Source organism: Cydia strobilella, chromosome 7 (genome assembly GCF_947568885.1).
Source record: "Cydia strobilella chromosome 7, ilCydStro3.1, whole genome shotgun sequence".
In the NCBI taxonomy this organism is placed as follows: Eukaryota; Metazoa; Arthropoda; class Insecta; order Lepidoptera; family Tortricidae; genus Cydia; species Cydia strobilella.
This window is the reverse complement of record NC_086047.1, coordinates 17,008,340-17,031,045: the sequence shown is the minus strand read 5'-3', so window position 1 is coordinate 17,031,045 and position 22,706 is coordinate 17,008,340. Positions and strand designations below refer to the sequence as shown.

The window sequence follows — 22,706 nt, the reverse complement described above, 5'->3', positions numbered from 1 at the left end:
GCTCACTAGATGAAAGAGACCTCCGAAGGGTGCCAGTTATTACAATGATGATAATAATGATGACGCACGTAAATAAATCATACCTACTACCTACCTAAGCTAATTTTGGGATTCAACGCCGTTATTACACTCGCACATTGGAACGACGTGCGAATTCGTACCCAATGGGAAGACAGCCTAATATTGGAGAAGCAAATAGGGACTTCCCCGTATAGTTTCGCCTTTATTTAGTTTAATATTCAGGGATTCCAGCTCCAACCATAAAATTCAGTAAGATAATGCGGGGAATCCCCGCCAATACACGTGTCTGGTATGTCTACAAAGATAATGTTATCGTTTAGATACACTGTATAATAACTTTAGATCGAGGCCAAGCATGACTATCATATCAATCGCCTTGTCGATCTTCTTAGAAATGTTTTGGTGATAATGCCTATTTGATACACAGTTATTGAAAATAATGAGTTTAAAAAACCCTCTGTAAAGAACGTTAGCGTTGTCGGTCCATTATATTATTATAGGAGATTTTCGAAAGATTTAATCTTAATGTTCTTAATACGAGATTAAGTAAAGTTTAAACCGTTGCAAGCATTTACGTACAAAAAAAGAGCGCATGGCTTCTATTTTCCGCTCTCAAGGGACACAACACAATATAATAAACCTACCTTGGCGGGTGTTTTGGTCACCTTACGTTTTAAGACAAAGTTGTGCATATGTCGTCAGCGGATTTGAGAAGAGACAGTGTTGAAATTGAAATCATTTATTGCATATCACATAGCAGGTACAGGTGTTCTTAACTATAAGCTGTTCATGTGACACCCTGTTAGGGCACGGCTACATAGGGAAACATACTTATTCAATCTAAAATTATACATAATATTTATATGATTATTTACGTAGATTATTTACGGAGACGTATATGGGAGACCAACGGAAACCCAAGAAAGATTAGAAAAACCTAGTCTAGCCTTTCAGCAAGCTATTTGAAATGAACTCACCAGTCACAAGGCAATACTGTCCTACATCTACACGGCAACATTGTCTCACATCTGGAACAACTACCCGAAATTCATCGCGTCTAATTTTATGTTGTTATTAGTAAAACACTGATATATGACGATAATTTTATTCAGTTTACATACTTTTGCACTTGAAATTTATTTTTATGTCAAAAAGACGCTGTCATTCTTCTCTCTGTCTGGATAACCTGTCAGACTGTCAAAATGTATCTTCATCTGTGCGGGCACTGAAACAAGGAGGTAGAAAATAGCAAAGGATATAATTCGATTTTTTCACTGGTACTTATACCATTACCATCGTCCATCATCGTCATCATCACATCATCGTCATTAGCCTTTAACATCAATAGTATGATGGATTAAGCAGAGAGAGAGTGCAGCAATTACGCAAATGTCGCAAATTACTTATGTAGTAAGCCCAATGGTGGATGCGACAGCCGCGACCGCATATAGCTGGCAGGAGAATGTCATGCCCGGTGACGAAGGCGTGTAAACAGCGCGCTGGTATCACAAGTATCGCCTAGTGTGAAGAAGGTTAAACCATGCTTCATCGTGTGTAACTACTCCCTCACCCAGGGTATTTTTCTAGTGGAAATGCGAGAAAGGGTACAATTAACATCTCGCTTACCCACACTGTAAGCCTTAACTATTGCAAAAACATGTAGTGTTGCTGTTAGTACCTGTGACTTGGACTTGCACTTGCACTGGAACGGATAGCCCATCTGCTGGTTGACGCCCTTGTTGTACGAGCGGCTGCCATCCCAGTACTTGTAGAGCAGGGCTAAGACCCCAGCCCGTTGACTATTATGTTGGTACCTGTGACTAGGACTCGCACTTGCACTAGCTGGAACGGATAGCCCATCTGCTGATTGACGCCCTTGTTGTACAAGCGGCTGCCGCCCCAGTACTTGTAGAGCAGGGCCAAGACCCCCAGCCCGATGACTATGTTCGTACCTGTGTCTTGGACTCGCACGTGCACTGGAACGGATAGCCCATCTGCTTATTGACACCCTTGTTGAACGAGCGGCTGCCGCCCCAGTACTTGTAGAGCAAGGCCAAGACCCCCAGCCCGAGGACAATGCCGGCCGCCACGGGCACCCAGTCCTTCTCGCGGTCACTCATTTGAGTAGAAGTGGAATAAAAGCGCTGTAAAAGAAGAAAGCTAGCTTGAATAGCTAGAGGAAGCCGGTAGAAAGTGTAGTGTAGGGTGCTGTCATAGAATAGCTAATAGGTAGTGCCGTAGCAACACAGACAGTGAGCATTCTGTACCTACGTACACCCAGCTGCAAAATACATACCCACTTTATGAAAGGAATGCATTCATAAAGTGAGTATTATGCACTTTTGCAGCTCGCTATACTAAGGTATACAGAATTCTTACTGTCTAACAAAACCGATAATTGAAGCGAAAGGTCACGAATCACGACTTTGTCCCTTCCTAACGCAAGGCACCGATGACACGTTTTCTTTCTTCCTCAATAAACTGCAAGTGTGCATTAACTACAGATAAGAGCAGTAAGTAATCACCAGGCCTAGAAGGGAGAATGCCGAGGCCGCGGGCTGTAAAGGAAGGCGCGAGCCTAATCTCGCGGTCGCTCGTGGCCACCTTCTTTACCTATAAACCCAGAGCACTAAATCTTAAAATACACCTCTGACTGGTGTCACTGGATGTTGGCTGAGGTGTCTCTGTATCCCATGTCTCCGTCAGGACTTCAAATCATTACCTTGAGGGCAAGGCTCATCCAAATGTTTCATAATTTTCAAAGGTGACATTTTGATACCACAGAAATGTTTTTGAATTTATGATTGTGTTTTCTGATAATATTAATCGAAGTGCGTTCTTCTGAATTCTTGAGGAGACATAATTGTTTGTATTTGTGCCGAGTAAAATTGATTTAATATTTAATATTTTGTCATTTTGACGTGGTCCTGTCTAGCACAGCCACAGCACCTAGTTTTTGTAATGGCCAGTACAGAACGTAGTGATTGTATGAGGGCTATCGTTTTTTTGCTCACCAGTTGGCGCCTCTGTTCAATCAATCAATCTTTGGGTATTATGGCTCCATCATGAAGTTATACCATTAAAATCTAAATCCGTGGGCTCCATCGATATTGTCGATGATTCCGCCAACGTCAAGGTTTAGGAAGGCACGTGCATGGAGACTGTATAAAGGAGCCAAATCTCTATGTATGAAAAGTGTCCATCAAAAAACAGTAATTAGGCGGCGCCACCATACACCGAAATACTACCAAAACCAACCTACGTAATTTGGTCGGGTTATTTGTTACCTTATATGGTTCATGTTATACTCATGTCCCAGAGCCTAACTAGCGCCACCGGAGAGATTAGGAACTATTATTTAAAGCTGAAAGCGGTCACTTTTGCAACAATTCTGCCATAAGAGATTGCGATCCTTTCTATACCATCCATAGCACGTGCCCATGGATGGTATAGAAAGGATCGTCTCCATGGCACGTGCTTTATGAAGACAATTGGCCGGTGAATATCCACGACGCAGTTCACTCAGATGAGAGGCGTCTCTGTTGATGGTGGTCCAAAAGACTAAAGAACAGCTGTCAGTCATTGAAGTGACAAGTGACATTTGACATTTCGAACTATGGAAAAGACCACCATCTACACTAGCGCCCCTAGCGGCGAATTCATACGCGTTAGCCCTCATTGCACAGACCACCCCTCAGTAATGCCAAAAAAGGCCCGTCAGTTACGGCAGTTATTTTTATCAATAGGAAATATTACGCGAAACTCTACGTAGGTGACGCCACTACCACAATCTCAGGGACTATCGCGAAACAAGAAAATCGAAATTTCGTTATCTAACATCTCTGTCACTCTCGCGTATTCGAGCGATAAAGAGGCAGATAGCGAAGATTCCCGGTAGGTCCTCTGTAAACAAACCGCCTTGATGCATTAATGTCATATTTTATTATCTCTGAAAACTTGTCAAAAACCTGTTAAAGCAATAGAGTCGGACCGAGGTAACTATGCGCAAAGACTTGTAGTGAGTGATGACGTCATATTCCTTTGAAAATATGACGTTTGTATAGGCGCTTCCAAACTTAGTCACTTCAACGTTTATGCAGAGTTAATTTAATAAGACGGACTACGCTAGCTTTTCACAGACTTTGCAGTTTTCGCAGTGACAACGTATGGCTGTTCCAAAGCATACTTCACATAATTTGGCGGAAAAGTGGGGCGACACTCCTCCTTTCGGGCATCCTCGGCTCCGTTCGGCTCAGCATTGCTCCGAGCAATTATTAGGGTTGGCATAACGACGTCCCTTTGCGTGCTCGACCATAAACAAGAACTTGAATTTTGACAACCCTAAACAGCCGAAAGGGATAATGCCATACATTAGAAGCAACAGCATGATTCGTCCCTGAATCGCTGTTTAACTTCGGTTTTATAGGAAGTATTCTTTATGTACGGTATAGTACTATTAAATCATTTTACGGTTTAGACTCACTTGTTTTAGTCACTCGCGCGACATGTTTCGGAGAGCCTAGGTCTCCTTTCTCAAGCACTAATAGTGCACTAGTAGAAAGGAGACCTAGGCTATCTGAAACATGTCGCGCCAGTGACTAAAACAAGTGAGTCTAAACCGTAAAATGATTTAATGTTAGTATGTCTCACAACAGTTTAAATTCGATTATAGTACTATTATTTATTCTGTGCTTATGCGTATTCTAATTATGCGTAGTAGTAAGTAATTACCTATGCGTCGAATTGTAATTAAGTTTTCATTTGGTAGATATGTAATTGTACGTCCGTCCGTTAGTTATGGTTAGTTCTACGGCTACAATAAGTGCTACTCGTAGTTGGACTTTAGGTACAATTTAGCATTTCATTTTGCAAATACTTATGATATAACATTAACATACTACTTCTACAAATCAAGTTATGGGAGAGACATAATGAAGCATATTGTAATACACATAGCCTATCTTAGCGGTTTTTAATTACCTTAAAAGAACGTTAAAACGTGACGTGAACGTTTAATTACCTTGTAGTTTGTTTGTAACAAGGCAGTAGTCTACATTTTCCTACCTACTTTTTTATAGGTAGGGTCAAGGAGGGAACAGTGACTCGGAAAAAATAGCCGGGTACAGTGGCTCACTCAACCTAATTCCAACACGAAAGAATCTATTTGCTTCCCTGCTAATACAGCAGAAACATTTAGTAATCGAACAAATTCAAATGGACGAGCAATGGTTATTCTAACACGTAAAGGTGTATAGCAATATTTGGGCGACTGAGCCACTGTTAGCATTGAGCTACTGTTCCCGTTCTAATACACATTTTACCCGACTGCTAAACAAGGAAAGGCAATGTTATGCTTTAACAAATAAAATACAGACAAATCGGTGGTTAATCATTTATTACAATCATCAGTCATTATAGTTATCATAGGAACGTAGGTCATTGCACCCTTACAAAACAAAAACATTCATAAACTAAATAGCAATAGGTACCCAACAACGGTACTGTTTAAAATTAAAAATGTACCTTTTTAGGGCCTACCGTGAACATCGAAATTTAATTATCTGCCTCTACCGCTTAAATATGCAAGAGCGATAGAGGCAGATAACGAAATTTCGATTTTCGACGTTCGCGGTAGACCCTCCTCACATCACATCCCTCAATCAATGAAAAAGACGTGGCGGCCAAAATGTTAACCCTTAAATGCATATTGTTGCCAAATGTATACAAAGCATTGGACAGCTGCAGCTCACAGATTCAACAGAAAAAATTTAAACATTATTTATTAAAAACATTTTTTCCAACCAAAAATATAAAATCATGCATTTAAGGGTTAATTCAGTCAGACTCAAATGTCGTTTTTTTTATCAGGTGAAATACACCTAATAATGGAATAGGTACATATTTCTATGCGTTTTTTCTAAACACGACTGTAACAATAATGATTACTGATATAACATTACGGATATTACGGACGAAACAATTAAAGTAAAGAAAGATAAATGCGAAGTCAGAAAAAGCACAGGTAACGTGCATTGGGTTAACATCGAAAACGGGGTAATATCGAAAATCGGAGCACTTCATACGTTGGCAACACTTGAGATACAACACACTTGCTCGTAACATGCAAGTTATTGAACCGCTTTTAGGCTCATAATCCTAGATATTAAACACGCGTTCTTTTTCATTATATTATAGAACTTGTTAGATAAATGAATGATAATCCGACTGAGTCAAGAAGGTAACTGATTGCTTATAATATGTATGGAAACGGAGCCTTCTTAAATTTGTCGAGTAGATTTTACCACGCGGACTGGCGGGCGCCGGCGCCCCCCGCGGCCTGGGCGAGGGGCGGCCGGCAGTATGACAGATGCAAGACTTTTACTGTTTTAACAATTAAAATTTGATTAATATGAAAGTTTTCTTTTTTTCCTCGCAAGTGTATTGAAAAACGTCGTATTAAACGCGTGTGCATTGGTCATTACACACATCGGCTTTCTTATTGCGCGCTCGCTTACAGCTCGCGCGCACAATATCGCCTCGTGTCGTGTGTAATGACCAACGTAGCTCACTTGTATCATAATGTACTATTACAGTCGTCTAGGTGTTTTTAGAGGATCATGTGCTTCTAATTTAGCTAATACCTATTTTCGATTTTCAAAATGACCCGGTTCTGAAGTTACAACAATACGTCAAATAAAATAAATCATTCGTCAATACTGGGCTACTAACAAAGAAACTTAATTAATCACTTCTTATTATTATTAGTCACTATTTTTTAACCCTTAGACCGCCAGACGTTCAAAAAAAGAAAGTAAGGAAAGATGCGTTTTCGTATATTATATAACATGTGCAAAGTCTATAATAAATTTGTTAGGCTCCCTACAGCCTACATTATGTGGTAAATTGAGTTAACAAACGCTTACGTTTGACACACTAGTGAACACAAAACATATGGCACAGGACCGCGCTATCACGCTTTCAGCGGCGGTATCATCGCATCTTTATCATTTGTCATGTCATGCGCCACTTTCGCACTTACATATTGGGTAGAACGTGACAGGCATGATGACAGATGATAAAAAACTCGATCATCTTAGCCCTACAGCTGTCAAATTATTAGGTGAACGTTTTGTTTTAGACTACATCTCTTCTACTATCAATACATCTTAATATTTTAGATATATATATTTATATTGCTATACGCGAGGATATAGGCACTTCATAAGCACCATACTTACATATAACTTATTTGTGTATTTACTACTAAACCTACTTAATTATATTTCTTATATACCTGTGTAAGTACAAGAAAATTCAACACAATTTGGTTTGAAAAAACACTAGAGTGGTATTCATAATATGAGTGGTATGATATAATCGCTCATGTCATATCAAAAACAAATCAAGAATGTGAACACAGTACCTAAGCTGAGACTTGTATGTCTGATTAGTGCTATGGACCTATGGGATGGGGAAGGCCGGTAAAAACAAAAAGTAAGCGTAGATGGCGCTCTAGACGATGGTACATTTTTTCCCAAAGATAATCAAATTGACAGTTGCTTTTCCTATTGCCCCATAGACGCAATTAACCCGCTTGCTATGGATATGTCGGCGGCCGATCGTAAGATCAGGCATATCGTGAAAATCCTAGGCATATTGTGGAACGTGAAAATCTTTGACTCGTTCCCTGAGTCGACAGTTTCTATTTCTGGGCACAGCCCTTCGGGCATCTGAAGCAACCTAACGAACCTATCCTATCTACTGGTTTAATGTGACTATAGTCAAAACATGACACAGGAACATTACGACCTGCCTGATCTTAATCTACGATCGGCCGCCGACAGATACATGTATTAAAAAGATCGGTCCTACTCCTTGTCATTTCGTACTAATTTATAAAATTAGTATGAAGTGACGAGGAGTCGGACACACCTTTGTGAATTTATTTATTAATGTAATGTCAATGTCATACTACCGTACCGTACCGTATGTAGTACCTAAATTAATCAATTATTTTAAGTAAATAGTTATTAATATTTATATATCTTTAAATGAAAAGTTATAATCTTATCTAAATAATCTTTCGGTATTATTTTATGACACACAATATAATAATACTTATACACGGTGGCTAAGAAATAAGTGCTTTCCCGTTGCCAGGGAGGTTTTGGGATAGGACCAACCCCGAAATCGCGAAAAAAATTTGGCTATTTCATACATTTTGGCTGGTCCATTTTCTATGGGAGAGTAAATTTTTTTTTCGCTTCTATGGGGGAGTAAATAGAATCCCAAAACCTCCCTGGCAACGGGAATGCACTTATTTTTAATCCACCCTGTATAAATAGCTGCTTCATAAATATTTACTTAAGCACATAAACTAAAGGGTAGATTTTCTTTTTTTTATCGACAAGGGTTGTATCTCCCGTACCTTATGGAATTAAGTACTTGCACAACTTTTAATTATACTTTCTAAAAACTTATTAGTACAATATTTATAATCAAAACGTTTTATGAAATCAAATTAGTGTATTTAAAAATAAACATTACTGAGTGGACAAACACAACACTTCCGTTACGCATTTTTAGTATGGAGACATCGTCGGAAAAAAGAACTACCTACCTACCCATAAATTATTCATAAATGCAAATAATTTATTATCATAAATTTTAAACCTATTTTTTTTTCCATCCATAAAAAAAAAGTTTAAGTAGCAACATGCTTGGCCGTTATTTGTGGAAAAAAATATATTTTCTCCGAATTTGACAGATAATGTAGATGGCGCCTATATCCTTGCGGTAATTTTCAGTTGACGTTTGATAATTCAGTAAAGCTCTGGTTTCCTAGGATAGCGATGCCGTCACAGCGGCCGTCTCCATACAAAATAATACCATACATAACAATACGATAATAATACGGTTACTTATTCTGTAATAATACTCCATTCATATATTTTGTATGGAGACGGCCGCTATATGACGGCATCGCTCACACAAACAGTTCTTCACACACACAGTTGTCACAAACAGTTGACAGTTCTTTTTTTTAGCATTAGAAAAAAGGTGAACAATCTTGACGTCTTTTTTTATATTGAAAAACGCTTTTAAAAAATGTAGTTTATTCTACTTATGAAAAAGAATGAAAAAGATCGTACGTATATGCTTTATAATTGTAACATATTTGCTGTCTTTTTTTTAAAGTGATTTTTAATATAGAAGAAACGTCAAGATCGCTTACCTTCTTTCTAATGCTAAAAAAAACGAGCTATAGGAAAACCTTTACCACAAAGTTTTGCGCCATACAGCGCCATCTTCTTCAGGTGTCCAATTCATGGACACGATCTTTTCTTAGACTACACATCTTACATACAATTTGTGCGATTCATATTCTGACAAATACCTACGTTTTATCGTGCATCCGGCCAAAAAAGTCACTTCTTAAATGTGCAAGAATTTATCGTTGTACTCCTTAAACTGGCTTTCCGTCAGCAAATACTTCGCAGCCCACTTATACTTGGACGGGTCGTCCAAAATCGGTACTAGTTTCTTCAGTTTATTCGCATAACCCGTCAAAGTGGATCTCTCAATATAGCCTATGAGATTATTTTCTTTGTTCCAGAAATAAGCTATTTCCCCGGAATCTAGATGTTCGATGAACTTTTTTACCATAATACTGAAGAGATATGATGGGCTGTTGCGCCAGAAATGGGGTTCGTTTTGCCGGGCCATGGCCTCGTGGTAGAAGATTGTTTTGATGTAGTAACTCGCTATTTTGTTCAAACCTTGGGAATCGCGGAGTTTTTTGATCTGAAAAAGAAATGTTACTTACTATGCTTGTTTGGCAGTACTATTATCCCTTATAAGGTAGATTCGATGGATATATATATAGTTGAATTTAGCCTATGTCCCTAGTTCTCTCCTAGAGGTGGATACAAGAGTTTAATTCATCAAAATCGATTAAGTACCTAATAGTTTAATAGTAACATACCAACTTTCGCATTTAAAATTAGGTTAGGTGTGTAAATATTATCATTATCACATTTACTTATATAACACATTACTTACTTACATGTTACTGTTTTTATTTACTTATTTACATGATAACTCTGCTATTTATGTATTTCGATATCTATGCAATGTTTCTAAATGATGATAAGTATAACAATAATACGAGAACAGGTTATCTTGAAAATAGAATTTACTTATTACAAACATTAAACAAGTGATTCATTTCTTAGAATAAGAATTGATAAACATGTACCACTGAGATATGAAAGAGCAAAGAGCAAGACAAAAAAAAATTAAAATTACGTCGTTTCAGTTAGTTTTTCAAACCAAATTGCACCGTCAAACTGGGGTATGAATATAACAATAGAATAAAATGAATATGAATTACCAGTCGTATGGCCTGGCGCATGTTCTCGGTGCATGATGTCCGTGTCGTAGCGGTCCAGCCAGCCCTTCATAGGCTCCACCACCATGAACCTGTGGCGGTTGTCAACAGTGTATCACGGGTACGTTACCAGTCGTATGGCCTGGCGCATGTTCTCGGTGCACGATGTGCGTGTCGTAGCGGTTCAGCCCGCCCTTCATAGGCTCCACCACCATGAACATGTGGCGGTTTTCAACAGTGTAACAGGGGTACGTTACCAGTCGTATGGCCTGGCGCATGTTCTCGGTGGCGTGCATGATGTCGCGCTCCTGCAGGTGCATGGCGATCCGCCACGAGCGGTCCGTGTCGTAGCGGTTCAGCCCGCCCTTCATAGGCTTCGGCACCACCATGAATATATCGTGGTGGTTGCAGTTGTCAGGCACCTGCGAAAAAAAAATCTGTCTACATCTTTCATTTCAATTTGCCATTCGATCTCTTGTCCAAATGCCTTGGAAAAAAAGTGAATTAAGTAGATGCTGACGTCAGCAGAAATGCCGAGCGAGATAGAATGAATTCGCTCAGTGCTTGTGAACTAAAAAGAATAAGAACGTAAACAGGTCTCCGTTTCGAATTAGGCAAAAATGCTTTCGTATGTTCGAATGTTCTCCTCTCCGGGTCGCAATTCGCAACCGATACTCATGAAATTTTGTGAGCAGGTTCCATGATTGAATATAGGCATTTTATGTCTTCAGTTTTTGGGAACTTTTCAAAATGGAGGAGCCATACATTTGTTCAGTTTTAAGTTATGTTCGCGAGAGCTACTAAGTATAGGTACAATATTTTGTATTTTGGGACTCACGAGGATTATAAGTCCTACCTTTCTATACGGTCTGCAGATAGGCCAGCGTTCTTTAGGGAACTTGAGGGCCGGGACCAGATCGACGTCCAGCCGGAACCCCTTCGAGTTCACGATGATGAGCGTGATGGCGGGCCCGCTCGACGACAGCCGCAAGGTGTACGGAATACCATCCACGTTCACCACGCGGCGACCGGATGATGGGTCTGCGGGAAAACTGTTCATTGCCTGTAAAAAGAGAATGCTAACAGCCTAAAAAAAGAAAATTGAGGGTAAGGTAAAAAATTACTGACGCCTAGTCTAGGGTGAAAGTTGAATCAATGCAACTTAGATAGTCTTGGTCTGCAGAAACAATGCTGCAAACAAGTCTGTATGGGGGGTCAGTAATCTCTGCAGCTTACTGTAGATACATACTATAGGTCTATAATTTTTCTGCTGCTTAACTGTTTTAGGTTTAGGTCATAAAGTTTTTGTCAGAAAGATGCAAAAACTATTGTAACATACAGAGTCATGTCAAATAAAATTAATATATATAATAAGTTTGTTAATTTGCACACAGAATCAAAAAGGTTTTCTACCTTGTTAACAACGCTTTTAAACCAGTCTGTAAACTTCGAGCGGAGCAAATAGTTTCTCTCATCCAACCACTCATGCGCAGTCCTATTGATGAGCCAGTCCGCGCCATCTCTCTTGGGCAGGTTTTGGAACTGTGTCCCAGCCTTTAGTTGTATGAATCCGGGGGCCTTGGCTTCAAGCACTATGTCGCTGTTGGCCGGCTTGGGGGCTTCCTTGAGGTTGACAGGCAGACCGATGATGATGTCCATGTCAAATTCATCGGGCTTGTTGATGCGCAGGCGGTCATAGTGGCTGCCCGCGAATTGTACCTGAAATTAATAGGTACAATGTATTTGCAAAAGTGATATCGTTTTTCGTTTACAAATACAAAGCAATGATCATTCTACAAGCCTACAAAAGCAATATTATTTTACAAGTCAGAAGATTGATACATACATATTTAAAATAATAGGATATGTCATAATAGTTTATAAGATTAATATCAACAGTTAAATAAATAAAAAATTAACATTGTTAGGTATAAATTGTGTCGGTTGTCATGTGTAAACATCATGATCGTCATCTGGTACATACATTATAATAAAAAGAAGATAATTACTTTTTCACCTCAGCAGCTCAAACAAGCCTACTTTCGTGCTTTCGTCACTCCCTGGAGTGCGACTTTCCTCACTCCAGGGAGTGAAACAAAGTAGCTTTTTATTTTAGTGAAGGCCATGAACTGCCACTTCATTTATTATTCTGTGTAATTCGAAATACATTTTAACGTTTAATATGTTCTCACTACTGAGGTGAAAAATTATGTGTGCAACATGAGAGCAAAGTTATTTTCCATCTCGTGTTTTTGAGTCCCTCGCTACGCTCAAGATTCTAACTTAGAATCACTCGCTTCGCTCGTGATTTAATTATAGAGTCTTTCGCTTTCTCGGGACTCAAAATAAACACTCGCAAGAAAAACCAACTTTCCTCTCTTGTTGCACAAATAACTATTATTTATTCAGCCATTTCCGGTTTATACAGATCAATCAATCAATTAACTAATCAGAGTTGGTCAATGGATTTTTCAAAGTATTGTCAATATTGTAACAAGCGATATGTAATAAAACTTTTACTTATAAGTTTGTTTTTCAAGGTTGCTTCTAATGATATTAAAGCAGCTGGAAGCCCATTGGCCAAGGATGTAGGCCCATGTACACCAATTGATTTACATCAATGTGAATAAGTACGTGAGTGAGTGTACATCTTAGCCAATATAATCTATTCTCAAGGGCCAAAAGAAAAACAAAACAAAATGATACTCACAGTACTTGAATAGCGATTATAGTATTTATCCGCCACCTTCATCTGCTCATGCAGCCGGTAAAATATTTTCATAAACACATTATAATGCTCCTCAAACTCTTCATCCTTCAGTGCAATGTACCGCTTATATATGTCATGCAGCAGTCCATTCATGTTTGTGATCAACGGATTACCCGGGACAACCAGCACAGACTCGGCGGGTGCAGCTGCAGACATCTGGGATCCCATTCTGGAAATAAATTTTTCACCACACTAGCTGGTAAAGGCTCTCTTAAAACTGATAAGAAAGTTGCATTTAATCCACATGTGAGGCAAAGTAATCTGATGCAAATTTTGAGTAGTTTCCTTATGTTGGCTAGTAGAATTCACATTTAAATGATCATTTTGAATGATAAATATTTTAAAACGTTCATTTGGATTTGATTTGATATTTTACGGTTGGTATTTTCCTTGCATTGGTGTGGTGATAAATTGTGTTTCACTCGGTGGCAAAATTTGTTTAACCTTTGTTCCTTGAAACTCTCGCAACGCTCATGGTTCAATTTTGGAATCTTTCGCTTGTTCACTAATCAATATTAGCACGAACGGTTAAACAATAACTTTGCCCCCTTGTAAAACAAATAACTATTGTATAAACAGAATGACTTTGTTGTAATTTACTGAAATAGTTACTGGGCCGAGCTACAGACTGGATCCCACAGGATATCAGGGCAGCGGAAAACCAAGACAGAGTGGCAGGACAAAGACACATATTGTTAAGAGTGGTGCATTGTATAGGACCAAATGGCGGGAAGGAGGGGAGGATTTTTCGAGGCAGTAAGACACTCTTTCAGTCTAATAAAAAAGGAACTAACACAGCAGCAGCAGCACAGGCCACATTGGTAAATAAATTCCATCCAGAATATCCTCCTTGGTACTCCGCTTCTTGCCTGGCCTGTTCCCGCTGTCTTGCCTCTGCCCTCTCCCTTTCTTCTTTTTTCTTCTGTTCCTCCGCTTGCGAGGATGAAGATGACGTCAGGTAGTAAGCTCCGGCACCTATGGCTAGGCCAGCTAACCCCACCAAACCTGCTACAGCCCAGTTGCCTAGTGATTCATCATCGTCACTATTATTGCTGTCGGTGCGATTGCGATTTTGACTCATAATTACGGCTGAAAAAAATAAAAAATCACAATTCCAAACACCTACTTTTATATTTTAAATTAATTACTTTACATTATAAGCTCAACCTCGTGGTCAGTTTTTTACGGTTATGGAGCGGCCAACCTGAAGCCCACAAGTATAATATTAAGTACTCCTATATAGGTAGAGGAACAAGTCTAATATTAAATTATATATTACATACATAGAGTAACTTATACTAGAGCGGTACTGTCATAGTAAATTTTGTAACCCTAGTAAATTCACTGCCATCCGTCGACACACTTTAAAACTAAAAATGAAGATTTAGAAAAATACGATAAAATGTATTTAAATATGGATAAATGATTTTTTTTTATTTGCATTATTTTTTTTTATGATTTTGACCCATGTTCTTTCACTGATATGCGTTAAAATTGTTAAATAACAAACGAAAGCGTCAACGCCATCTATACGACAGTAGGCCAAAGCTAGTAGCGCCCTCTGAACGAGAATCAAATTTTCGTGATTTTCGAGGCACGTTTTTTCCTTAGACTGTATCCATCTATTACGGAGTTATATCTATCTTTGATTACATATTACCCATGAATGCCTAACCCGATTATAATTAGAAGTAAACAAGTAACGAGTCTTATTAGAATACGATATGAACTCCGATTATCTATACTTATTTGAATCCAATAGGATAGGAATGTATGTACTTGAAACTGATAATTAAGTGGCGTGGGCGTGGCGCAGAAGTATTTACAAACTAAAGATGTATATCACACGTTTAATATAGCTACAATACAATGAGAATAATTATTTTTAGGTTATGAACTTACAAAACGAATGTATTCCCGAGATTCTAATACAAAACTGTGCGCTTGCGATAATACACGAAAATTGTTTGCTCGTTCGACGTTCGACGACAGGCTGCTTTAATGCTTTTATATCGACAGCGGCACGTCAGTTGATACCAGAGACAAAAATCTTTTTTTATTATTCGGGGAATTCCAGCGCAGTCTACACTAGGGATGGGAAAGGATAATCAATTATATAACAATCGATATTAATAATCGACTTGCGTGTTAAAAAGAATCATACAGATACAAATTTAAATTGTGTTTTATTACTGTTGATTAGTAGACTTATTAATATATATTAGTAAAAAAAGCGGATTTTTAAAGCAAATTCTTTAAAAAAATCGAAATTTAATCTCTGTAAGCGATTTATGTCTTAAAATGAATGGTTAAACTTAAAAAATATGTTTACATTTAGTATTTTTCACAAGAATTAAAAATATTCATCAATAAAAATCGATTAGTACCATTAAATAAATCGAAATTTGAACTTAGGTATTAATCGATTCACGGATCGAAATGAATCGTTCAATACAAAAAGGTTACTGTAGTAGAATCAGCGGCCGTAGCACGGTCACATTTTTATCACCTGTCACTGTCACCATGCCTGTGATGTCTGTTACGTTACAAGTATGTAAGTGCGAAAGTGACAGGCATAGTGACAGGCGATAACAATGGAACCATGCTGCCACCGCAGGAATACATATACATTAACGATGAAAAAAATTGTTTAACGAAAAATCGATTAGTCCTATTAAAAAAAGTCGATTACGTAACCTTTTCTATTATTTTTATTAAATATAATAGAGAATATTACGCAAACCTCCGCGTAGAGGGCGCTACTAGCACAAACTGAGGGCCTACCGCAAAACACGAAAATGGAAATGTTGTTATCTGCTTCTCTATCATTTTTGCATATTCGAGCGATAGAGAGGCAAATAACGAAATTTGTAGTATGTAGTTATAACTGTTATAATATAAGTATGTAACGGTTTACAATATGTGTCAATAGTAGTGTGTGCTGGCGGCAGAACATTGCATAATACCCCCTATTAAGTTTAATACAATCAACAATCAACGGTCTACCCAAGTCGCGCTTTATTAACAATATTATTTTAGAAAGAGACGCAAACAGCGGTTACAAGTTAGAGCTCTTTCCCACTGACGTCCAGTTTTTTGCGGGTACGGTTTTCTGCAGGATCCAGTTTTCTGTACTATGCGTGCAGTGTGCAGTATCCCGCAAACAGAATGCTCGTGTGAATGTCACTATATTAGCACGTATACTACTAAAAAAACCAGAAAACCGTACCACAAGCAAAAAACTGGACGTCAGTGGGAAAGAGCTCTTAAAGCTGTTAACGACGTGAGTACCGGACTGCGACCTTGGTCTAGCTCTGATCGATCGAGTGGAAGGTGATCCACCGTACTTCCAATAAGGACGCAGCTATAAGCGAGAACGAGAAAAAGATATGCTGACCGGATGAAGGTGTCGGTCCGGTACGCCCGTCTCACGCGTCTATTATTAACCGACTTCAAGATTTCAAAAGGAGGAGGTTATCAATTCGGTTGTGTCTTTTTTTGTTTTTTTATTTTTTTAATGTTTGTTACTCCATAACTCCGTCATTTCTGGACGGATTATGAAAATTCTTTTTTTGATTGTAAGTAAATACATACAGATTGGTCCCTTTTTTGTCAAAACGCAGTTCTGATGATGGGATCCATGAGGAATCGAGGGAATTCCTCAAATGTTAAAGGCATACATATAGTGATTTTAGTATTTTCATCAACAAATTAAGCACTTACATTTAAAAAAGTGACATTTGATGAAGTGGAACTGCTGATGATGATCAGAACGGAACTCTTTAATGACGCATAGTTCACGTTTGGCGATTTGTCCTCTTCGTTATGTTTGTTAAGCAAGTTAGGTTTTCAAGAAACATTTTTGTCAAGCTCGAGTTCTGATGATGGGATCCATGAGGAATCGAGGGAACTCCTTAAATGTGAAAGGCATACATATAGTGATTTTTGTATTTTTATCAACAAATCCAGCATTTCCATTTTAAAAAGTGACATTTGATGAAGTGGAACTGCTGATGATGATCAGAATGGAACTCTTTAATGACGCATAGTTTACGTTTGGCGATTTGTCCTCTTCTTTATGCTTGTTAAGCAACTTAAGTTTTTAAGACATATTTTTGTCAAGCTCGAGTTCTGATGATGAAACCCATGAGGAACCGAGGGAACTCCTCAAATGTTAAAGGCATACATATAGTGATTTTAGTATTTTCATCAACAAATCAAGCACTTACATTTAAAAAAGTGACATTTGATGAAGTGAAACTGCTGATTATGATCAGAACGGAACTCTTTAATGACGCATAGTTCACGTTTGGCGATTTGTCCTCTTCGTTATGTTTGTTAAGCAAGTTAGGTTTTCAAGAAACATTTTTGTCAAGCTCGAGTTCTGATGATGAAACCCATGAGGAACCGAGGGAACTCCTCAAATGTGAAAGGCATACATATTGTGATTTTTGTATTTTCATCAACAAATCCAGCATTTACATTTAAAAAAGTGACATTTGATGAAGTGGAACTGCTGATGATGATCAGAATGGAACTCTTCAATGACACATAGTTCACGTTTGGCGATTTGTTATCTTCCTTATGGACCCAGACCCAAACTTGGACCCGGACTCGGACCCAGAGCCGGATCCGGAAATGCTACTAGAAACTTTTAACCCACTTGGGTTAGGTTAGGTTAGAACTGTGACCCTTACAGAAACGAAATGCTATCAGAAAAGTAGGTTAGGTTAGGTTAGAACTGCGACCCTTACAAAAACGAAATGCTACTAGAAAAGTTGGTGGTTAAACCTCCTTTTCTACATTATTAGGCAATATTATAATAATTAGGCAATTAGGCAAAAGATGGATTAGGTTAATTAGGCAAAAGATGCTGTCTTTTTCATTTCATTGTCTGGAATCTAAGAGTGCACCATCAACAATAAGTAAACTTTCAGCGGCATCCCCCATTGAAGTCGGTTTTTTTTTCTTAAAAATTATCTGTAACGCGATTCAGCCAGTCGCTGCAGTTACTGTACTACAGTCTATAATTTATCTCGGCAAAGGTTAAATCTTCAAGAACTTCTTTTTATATTCCTTAAACTGACTTTCTGACATCAAGTACTTCACAGCCATTTTATACTCCGACGGATCTTCTAAAATTTTAATAAATCTCTTTAGTTTTTTCGCGTAACCGTCTAGGATGGACTCGTCAATGTTGCCTATGAGATTATAGTCCACATTCCAAAAGTATGGGATGTTTTTAGTTTCCAAATATTGATGAAGTCTCTTGACAATATGTTTGAAGAGTTCTGCAAGGCTATTCCTGCTCCAAAAATCTGGGTCATGTTCTTGTTCGATGGCCTCATGGTAGAATATGGTCTTGATGTAGTAGCTTTGTATTTTGTTCATGCCTTGGGAGTCCAGGAGCTTTTTTGTCTGAAAGAAATATGTTAAGTCTTAGTTGTATAATTTTAGGGTTTCTGAACTCTCTGAGCTTAACCACAGACAGCGTTTTTGGCTAGTTTGACATCGGAAACGGCATAGTTTTCATAAGTGGTAGTTATACGTTAGCAGTTATAACAAACCGTCTTGCAGTTTGGCAGAATAATTAAATGTAAAATAGGGTTTATTTCGCCAGAATAAATGATTCATTTATTTATTTTTATTTATTTATAACCAGAGTATAATTAATCTAGGCTAGGCAGGTAGAGATCATACGTTAGGATTCCCCTGACATGTCAGGATTTTTGGTCGTTTGTCAGGATTGCGGGAGGACTTGGCTAGTGTCAGGGTTTACTAGAAATATCTACTATAACCACTATACAAGCTATAAGTTTAGAATTGGGCAGAGAAAAGGGAAGGTAATGCTGTAGCTACATCATATTGTATCGAGTTAAACTAGTGGCCCACCAAAGGTTTTGGAATAATTTAATAGGTTCTTTAATACTTTATCGTAGCAATTAATGGCAGCGGTAAATCGTGGACGATATAGTCCTGAGAAATGATCGTCCAGGAAATGTCAAAATGTTTAGGGACTTTTGTCAGGATATTCCATTTTTCATAAGGCAAACATTGCAATCCACATTCCACAATCACCATCTCCGGCACTCACCAGCTGGCGGTACATCATGCGGTGACCCAAGTTCCCAAAGCTTTACAACTTTATTATTTTATAATCAATTCATCAATAACTTTTTCGTAATTGGCATTTTAGTTAGAAATAGTTTAGGGAAAAGGGTCCAATCCACAAAAATCTTTTGAACTTGCTGTCACTGAAACGTCATTAAATTAAACAGCAAACTTTTGAGGATTAATCTTTTTCGCTAAACTACGTCTAGTTATTCATAAATGTTTAATACCAGCCGAAGGGCCTGTTTCATGTACCAGAGGTCCCACCCCTGTAGCTGCAGGGGGCGCCGCCAGGCCGCGTCCTCGTCGTGTCCACCTTTCATGGGTTTGGGCACCACCAAGAAATTTCCTTTCTTGCGTCGCTTGCTCGGCATCTGTAGGAAATTACAAGATAAAATAAACCTGCCGTACTTACATCTAAGGGTTGTATTCTATCTGTAAAATTTATTTGTTCAATGTGTATTTGCGTCTCACATTTTGCTTAGTGAGCGAGTGAGACGCAATGCACATTGGACCAAGAAAACAGGTGAAATACCAACCTAAGCTACAGAAAGATACTAAATTACAATTCGATTGAATCGAATTTACCCCAATAATCTACCAATTTTGTATTAAAATGATAGATCGGTTTGACAAGCTGGGGAATATTTTTTATGTAGACGAAGTTGGGGAATAGCCTAGCTTCTGCTAGGGCACTTGATGGTTTTTATTTATTGCATTCAAAAAACAATTTTTGCGCCTGCATTTTTAGGAAAATTATAATTAATATAAATACTCGGCGAAGTTGGGCACCAAAGTCAAAATTATTACTTATGGTAAATATTTTGTTAACCAAACAACAAACCGCATGCAATTTTCGACAGATACATTGTGGACTAAAGCGGTTATTAGATCCACGCTTGCCAACGGGGCCCACCTTGCCGGGGGTTTTTCGATTCACGAAATATCAGAACATCGTTAACAATATTTGAAAGGAAAAAAAGTTTAAGTATAAAAATATCAAACATGATTAAAATTTGGCAATTTGAGACAAAGTATTTTTTTACATTTAAAATATTGTTACCTACCGATGTTCTGATATTTCGTGAAACGGAAAACGAGCCTTGCAAGAGTCATTGGGGCCGGCGTCAAGGGCCCTCCACACTCATGCGCGAATCGCGGCTTCGCGCCGTGATTCGCGCATGAGTGTGGAGGGCCCTTCAGGTCAGGCCCCGTTAGCAAGTGCCCGGCGACCATGTGGATCTGATAATAATAAGCCCTTAAGAAGGTGGCACGAATTCAATCGATCGATCAAATGCCACCATGTATCGAAAATCGCATGTAATTTGTTGCAAGTTCTATAGAGTCGTTTCAATGGATTGCTCCGCATGCATGCATATATTGTTATATATTGTTGGAGCATGGATGAATATCCATGCTCCATGACAGTGAGGTCAACAACTAACCTTTGTCAAGAAATTCGAGAGCCGGGACCAGTCCACGTCCAGCCGGAACCCGCACTGCGGGGCCTAGACGATTAACATATTAGTGGCTAGCTGTCTGTCAGTCTCACAGGGTGTACGGCCCCTAAAATGTCCTTTATGATCACTAACCCTTGTTCTATCCTTGCCAAGGAACTCCAGTGCCGGGACCAGGTCCACGTCCAGCTGGAACCCGCTTTGCGGGTCCTCAACGGTCAGTGTGTAGGACTGGCTGTCTGCGAATCGAAGGGTGTACGTATTCTCCTAAAAAAAAACCACAATTTTGTCAGTAGAAAAAGGCGGCAAAGGCGGTCTCGGTACAAAAAGTACTGAGGTTGACTGAAGTAGCATGACAAAAACTAACGTTTCCGAGAAAATACGATGGAAAATGGAAAACAATTATGCACATCGTAAGTAACGACGCAAGTTTAGTTCGGATTCCGACTATTTTAGTAATTTAATCGAGTGGCGACTATGCCGGTTACTAAAATCTATTAACTGACCAAAAATGGTTCGCACTGCAGACGCAAGCGTGTAGTGAGTAAGCAGTTTCAAAATGAAATGTTTTAATTCAGTCGAGTAGCGAGAAATATTAGTTACTAAACGTGGCTGAACACCAAAAATTTTGTCGAGTAGATTAGTAAGAGTGGTGGGGGGAGGCTCACTCGACAGAAAAAATAGAATAAAATAGATCCACTCGACTAATCTACTTGACAAATTTTTTGGTGTTCAAACACGTAAGGCCCCATTCACACGAGAGCTTAAAAAGCGTTGCGTGTGTGTCGCACCCATAAGTAAGAGCGAGAAAGAGATATCGCTTTCTCGCTTTTATTTATGGGGCCTAATACTAATACTCGCCACTCGACTAAATTACTAATCCGAACTGAGCTTTACATAGCATCAATGTTTACTTGTTGGACAAACGCCACTGTGGACAAGCAACGTATAAATAGCTGTGTGTGTGTGTGTATACATCAAAATGCGTAAAAATAATTTTATAATGTTTTATGTGGATATTTCCGGAGATAAAAATGGGGACTACGTTTGTATGGAGAAGCGGTGGTGGTGGTGGTCCACTATCGTTTTAATTAGATCAAATTATCTCATAAATATAAATGAAGTGATTACCTCAACCATTATGACATTCATGGCGAACGGGAGGTTATCTTCAGTCACATCGAAGAGGTTCAACGCTTTGTCGACTACGCTCTTGTACCAGTCCATGAACAGGGAGCGGAGCAGGTAGTTGTCCTTGTCTAGCCATCAGTGCAAATAGAGAAAGAAAGCCGGCACCGGCAGTCGTTATGTAGGAAATTATATCTGACGTCACATTGGGGATTGCATGCTCAATATGGTGCTCAATAAGCTACAATTTTACAACTCTAAACTAGTTGGCTGGCCACATATCACGCTATACTGACAAGAGGTGGACCATAGAAACAACAAAATGGAGAGGACCACCAGGAGGGCGGCGCGCTGGCCGGCCGCAGCAGCGTTGGGCTGATGACCTATCCCAGGCTGTGGGAAAGCAATGGATGGCAATAGCTTCAAACATAAGCAAATGGATTGAGTTGGAGGAGGCCTTCACCCAAAGAGGGGTTCACCACTAAGCAAATTAAAATAGATTCAACCTACAAATGTAACCTAAACTTAGTGTGAATAAACGGCTTTTTTATATCTGCCCATGAGTGTGGAGGGCCCTTAAAATCACATGCGATTTGTCGCAAGGTCGCCTCTAACGCCTAACTAATCTGTGTTGTGCTTCTTCTCGCATAGTTACTCGAGACTATTACCAACACAACAATGGAGGTACTTGCAGGTACTCTGACCTAAGCAGTCTTTTGCGATTTCTCTTTGACGGCCTCAACCCAAGTGAACGGCTCTGAATAACCGTTTCTTTAAATATTTAAATAGTAAAAACCGCTTATCCCTACTCTACCACTTGCTAACTCAA

General features: G+C 38.9%; 2 protein-coding genes across 3 annotated transcripts; both read right to left on the bottom strand.

Moving 5' to 3' along the window:
* Positions 1–5,399: 5,399 nt before the first annotated feature.
* LOC134743271 (cyclic GMP-AMP synthase-like receptor) lies at positions 5,400–15,205 on the bottom strand. Of its 2 annotated transcripts, XM_063676681.1 has the most exons (7): positions 15,084–15,205; positions 13,976–14,270; positions 13,122–13,350; positions 11,825–12,130; positions 11,268–11,474; positions 10,669–10,833; positions 5,400–9,825 (listed from the first exon to the last, which is right to left on the bottom strand). In XM_063676681.1, exons 2-7 carry the CDS (start codon positions 14,260–14,262, stop codon positions 9,457–9,459), a joined length of 1,563 nt encoding a protein of 520 aa, XP_063532751.1. In that variant the 5' UTR covers positions 14,263–14,270; positions 15,084–15,205; the 3' UTR covers positions 5,400–9,456. The 2 variants fall into 2 exon arrangements, with proteins under 2 accessions (XP_063532751.1, XP_063532752.1); XM_063676682.1 differs by lacking the exon at positions 13,976–14,270 and having other exon boundaries at positions 15,084–15,168.
* Positions 15,206–17,694: 2,489 nt separating this feature from the next.
* Positions 17,695–22,066, bottom strand: LOC134742826 (cyclic GMP-AMP synthase-like receptor). The gene is made up of 4 exons (XM_063676012.1): positions 21,881–22,066; positions 20,885–21,016; positions 19,523–19,666; positions 17,695–18,599 (listed from the first exon to the last, which is right to left on the bottom strand). The coding sequence occupies exons 1-4, from the start codon at positions 21,974–21,976 to the stop codon at positions 18,228–18,230; spliced, it is 744 nt and encodes a 247-aa protein (XP_063532082.1). The 5' UTR covers positions 21,977–22,066; the 3' UTR covers positions 17,695–18,227.
* Between the last annotated feature and the right edge of the window lie 640 nt (positions 22,067–22,706).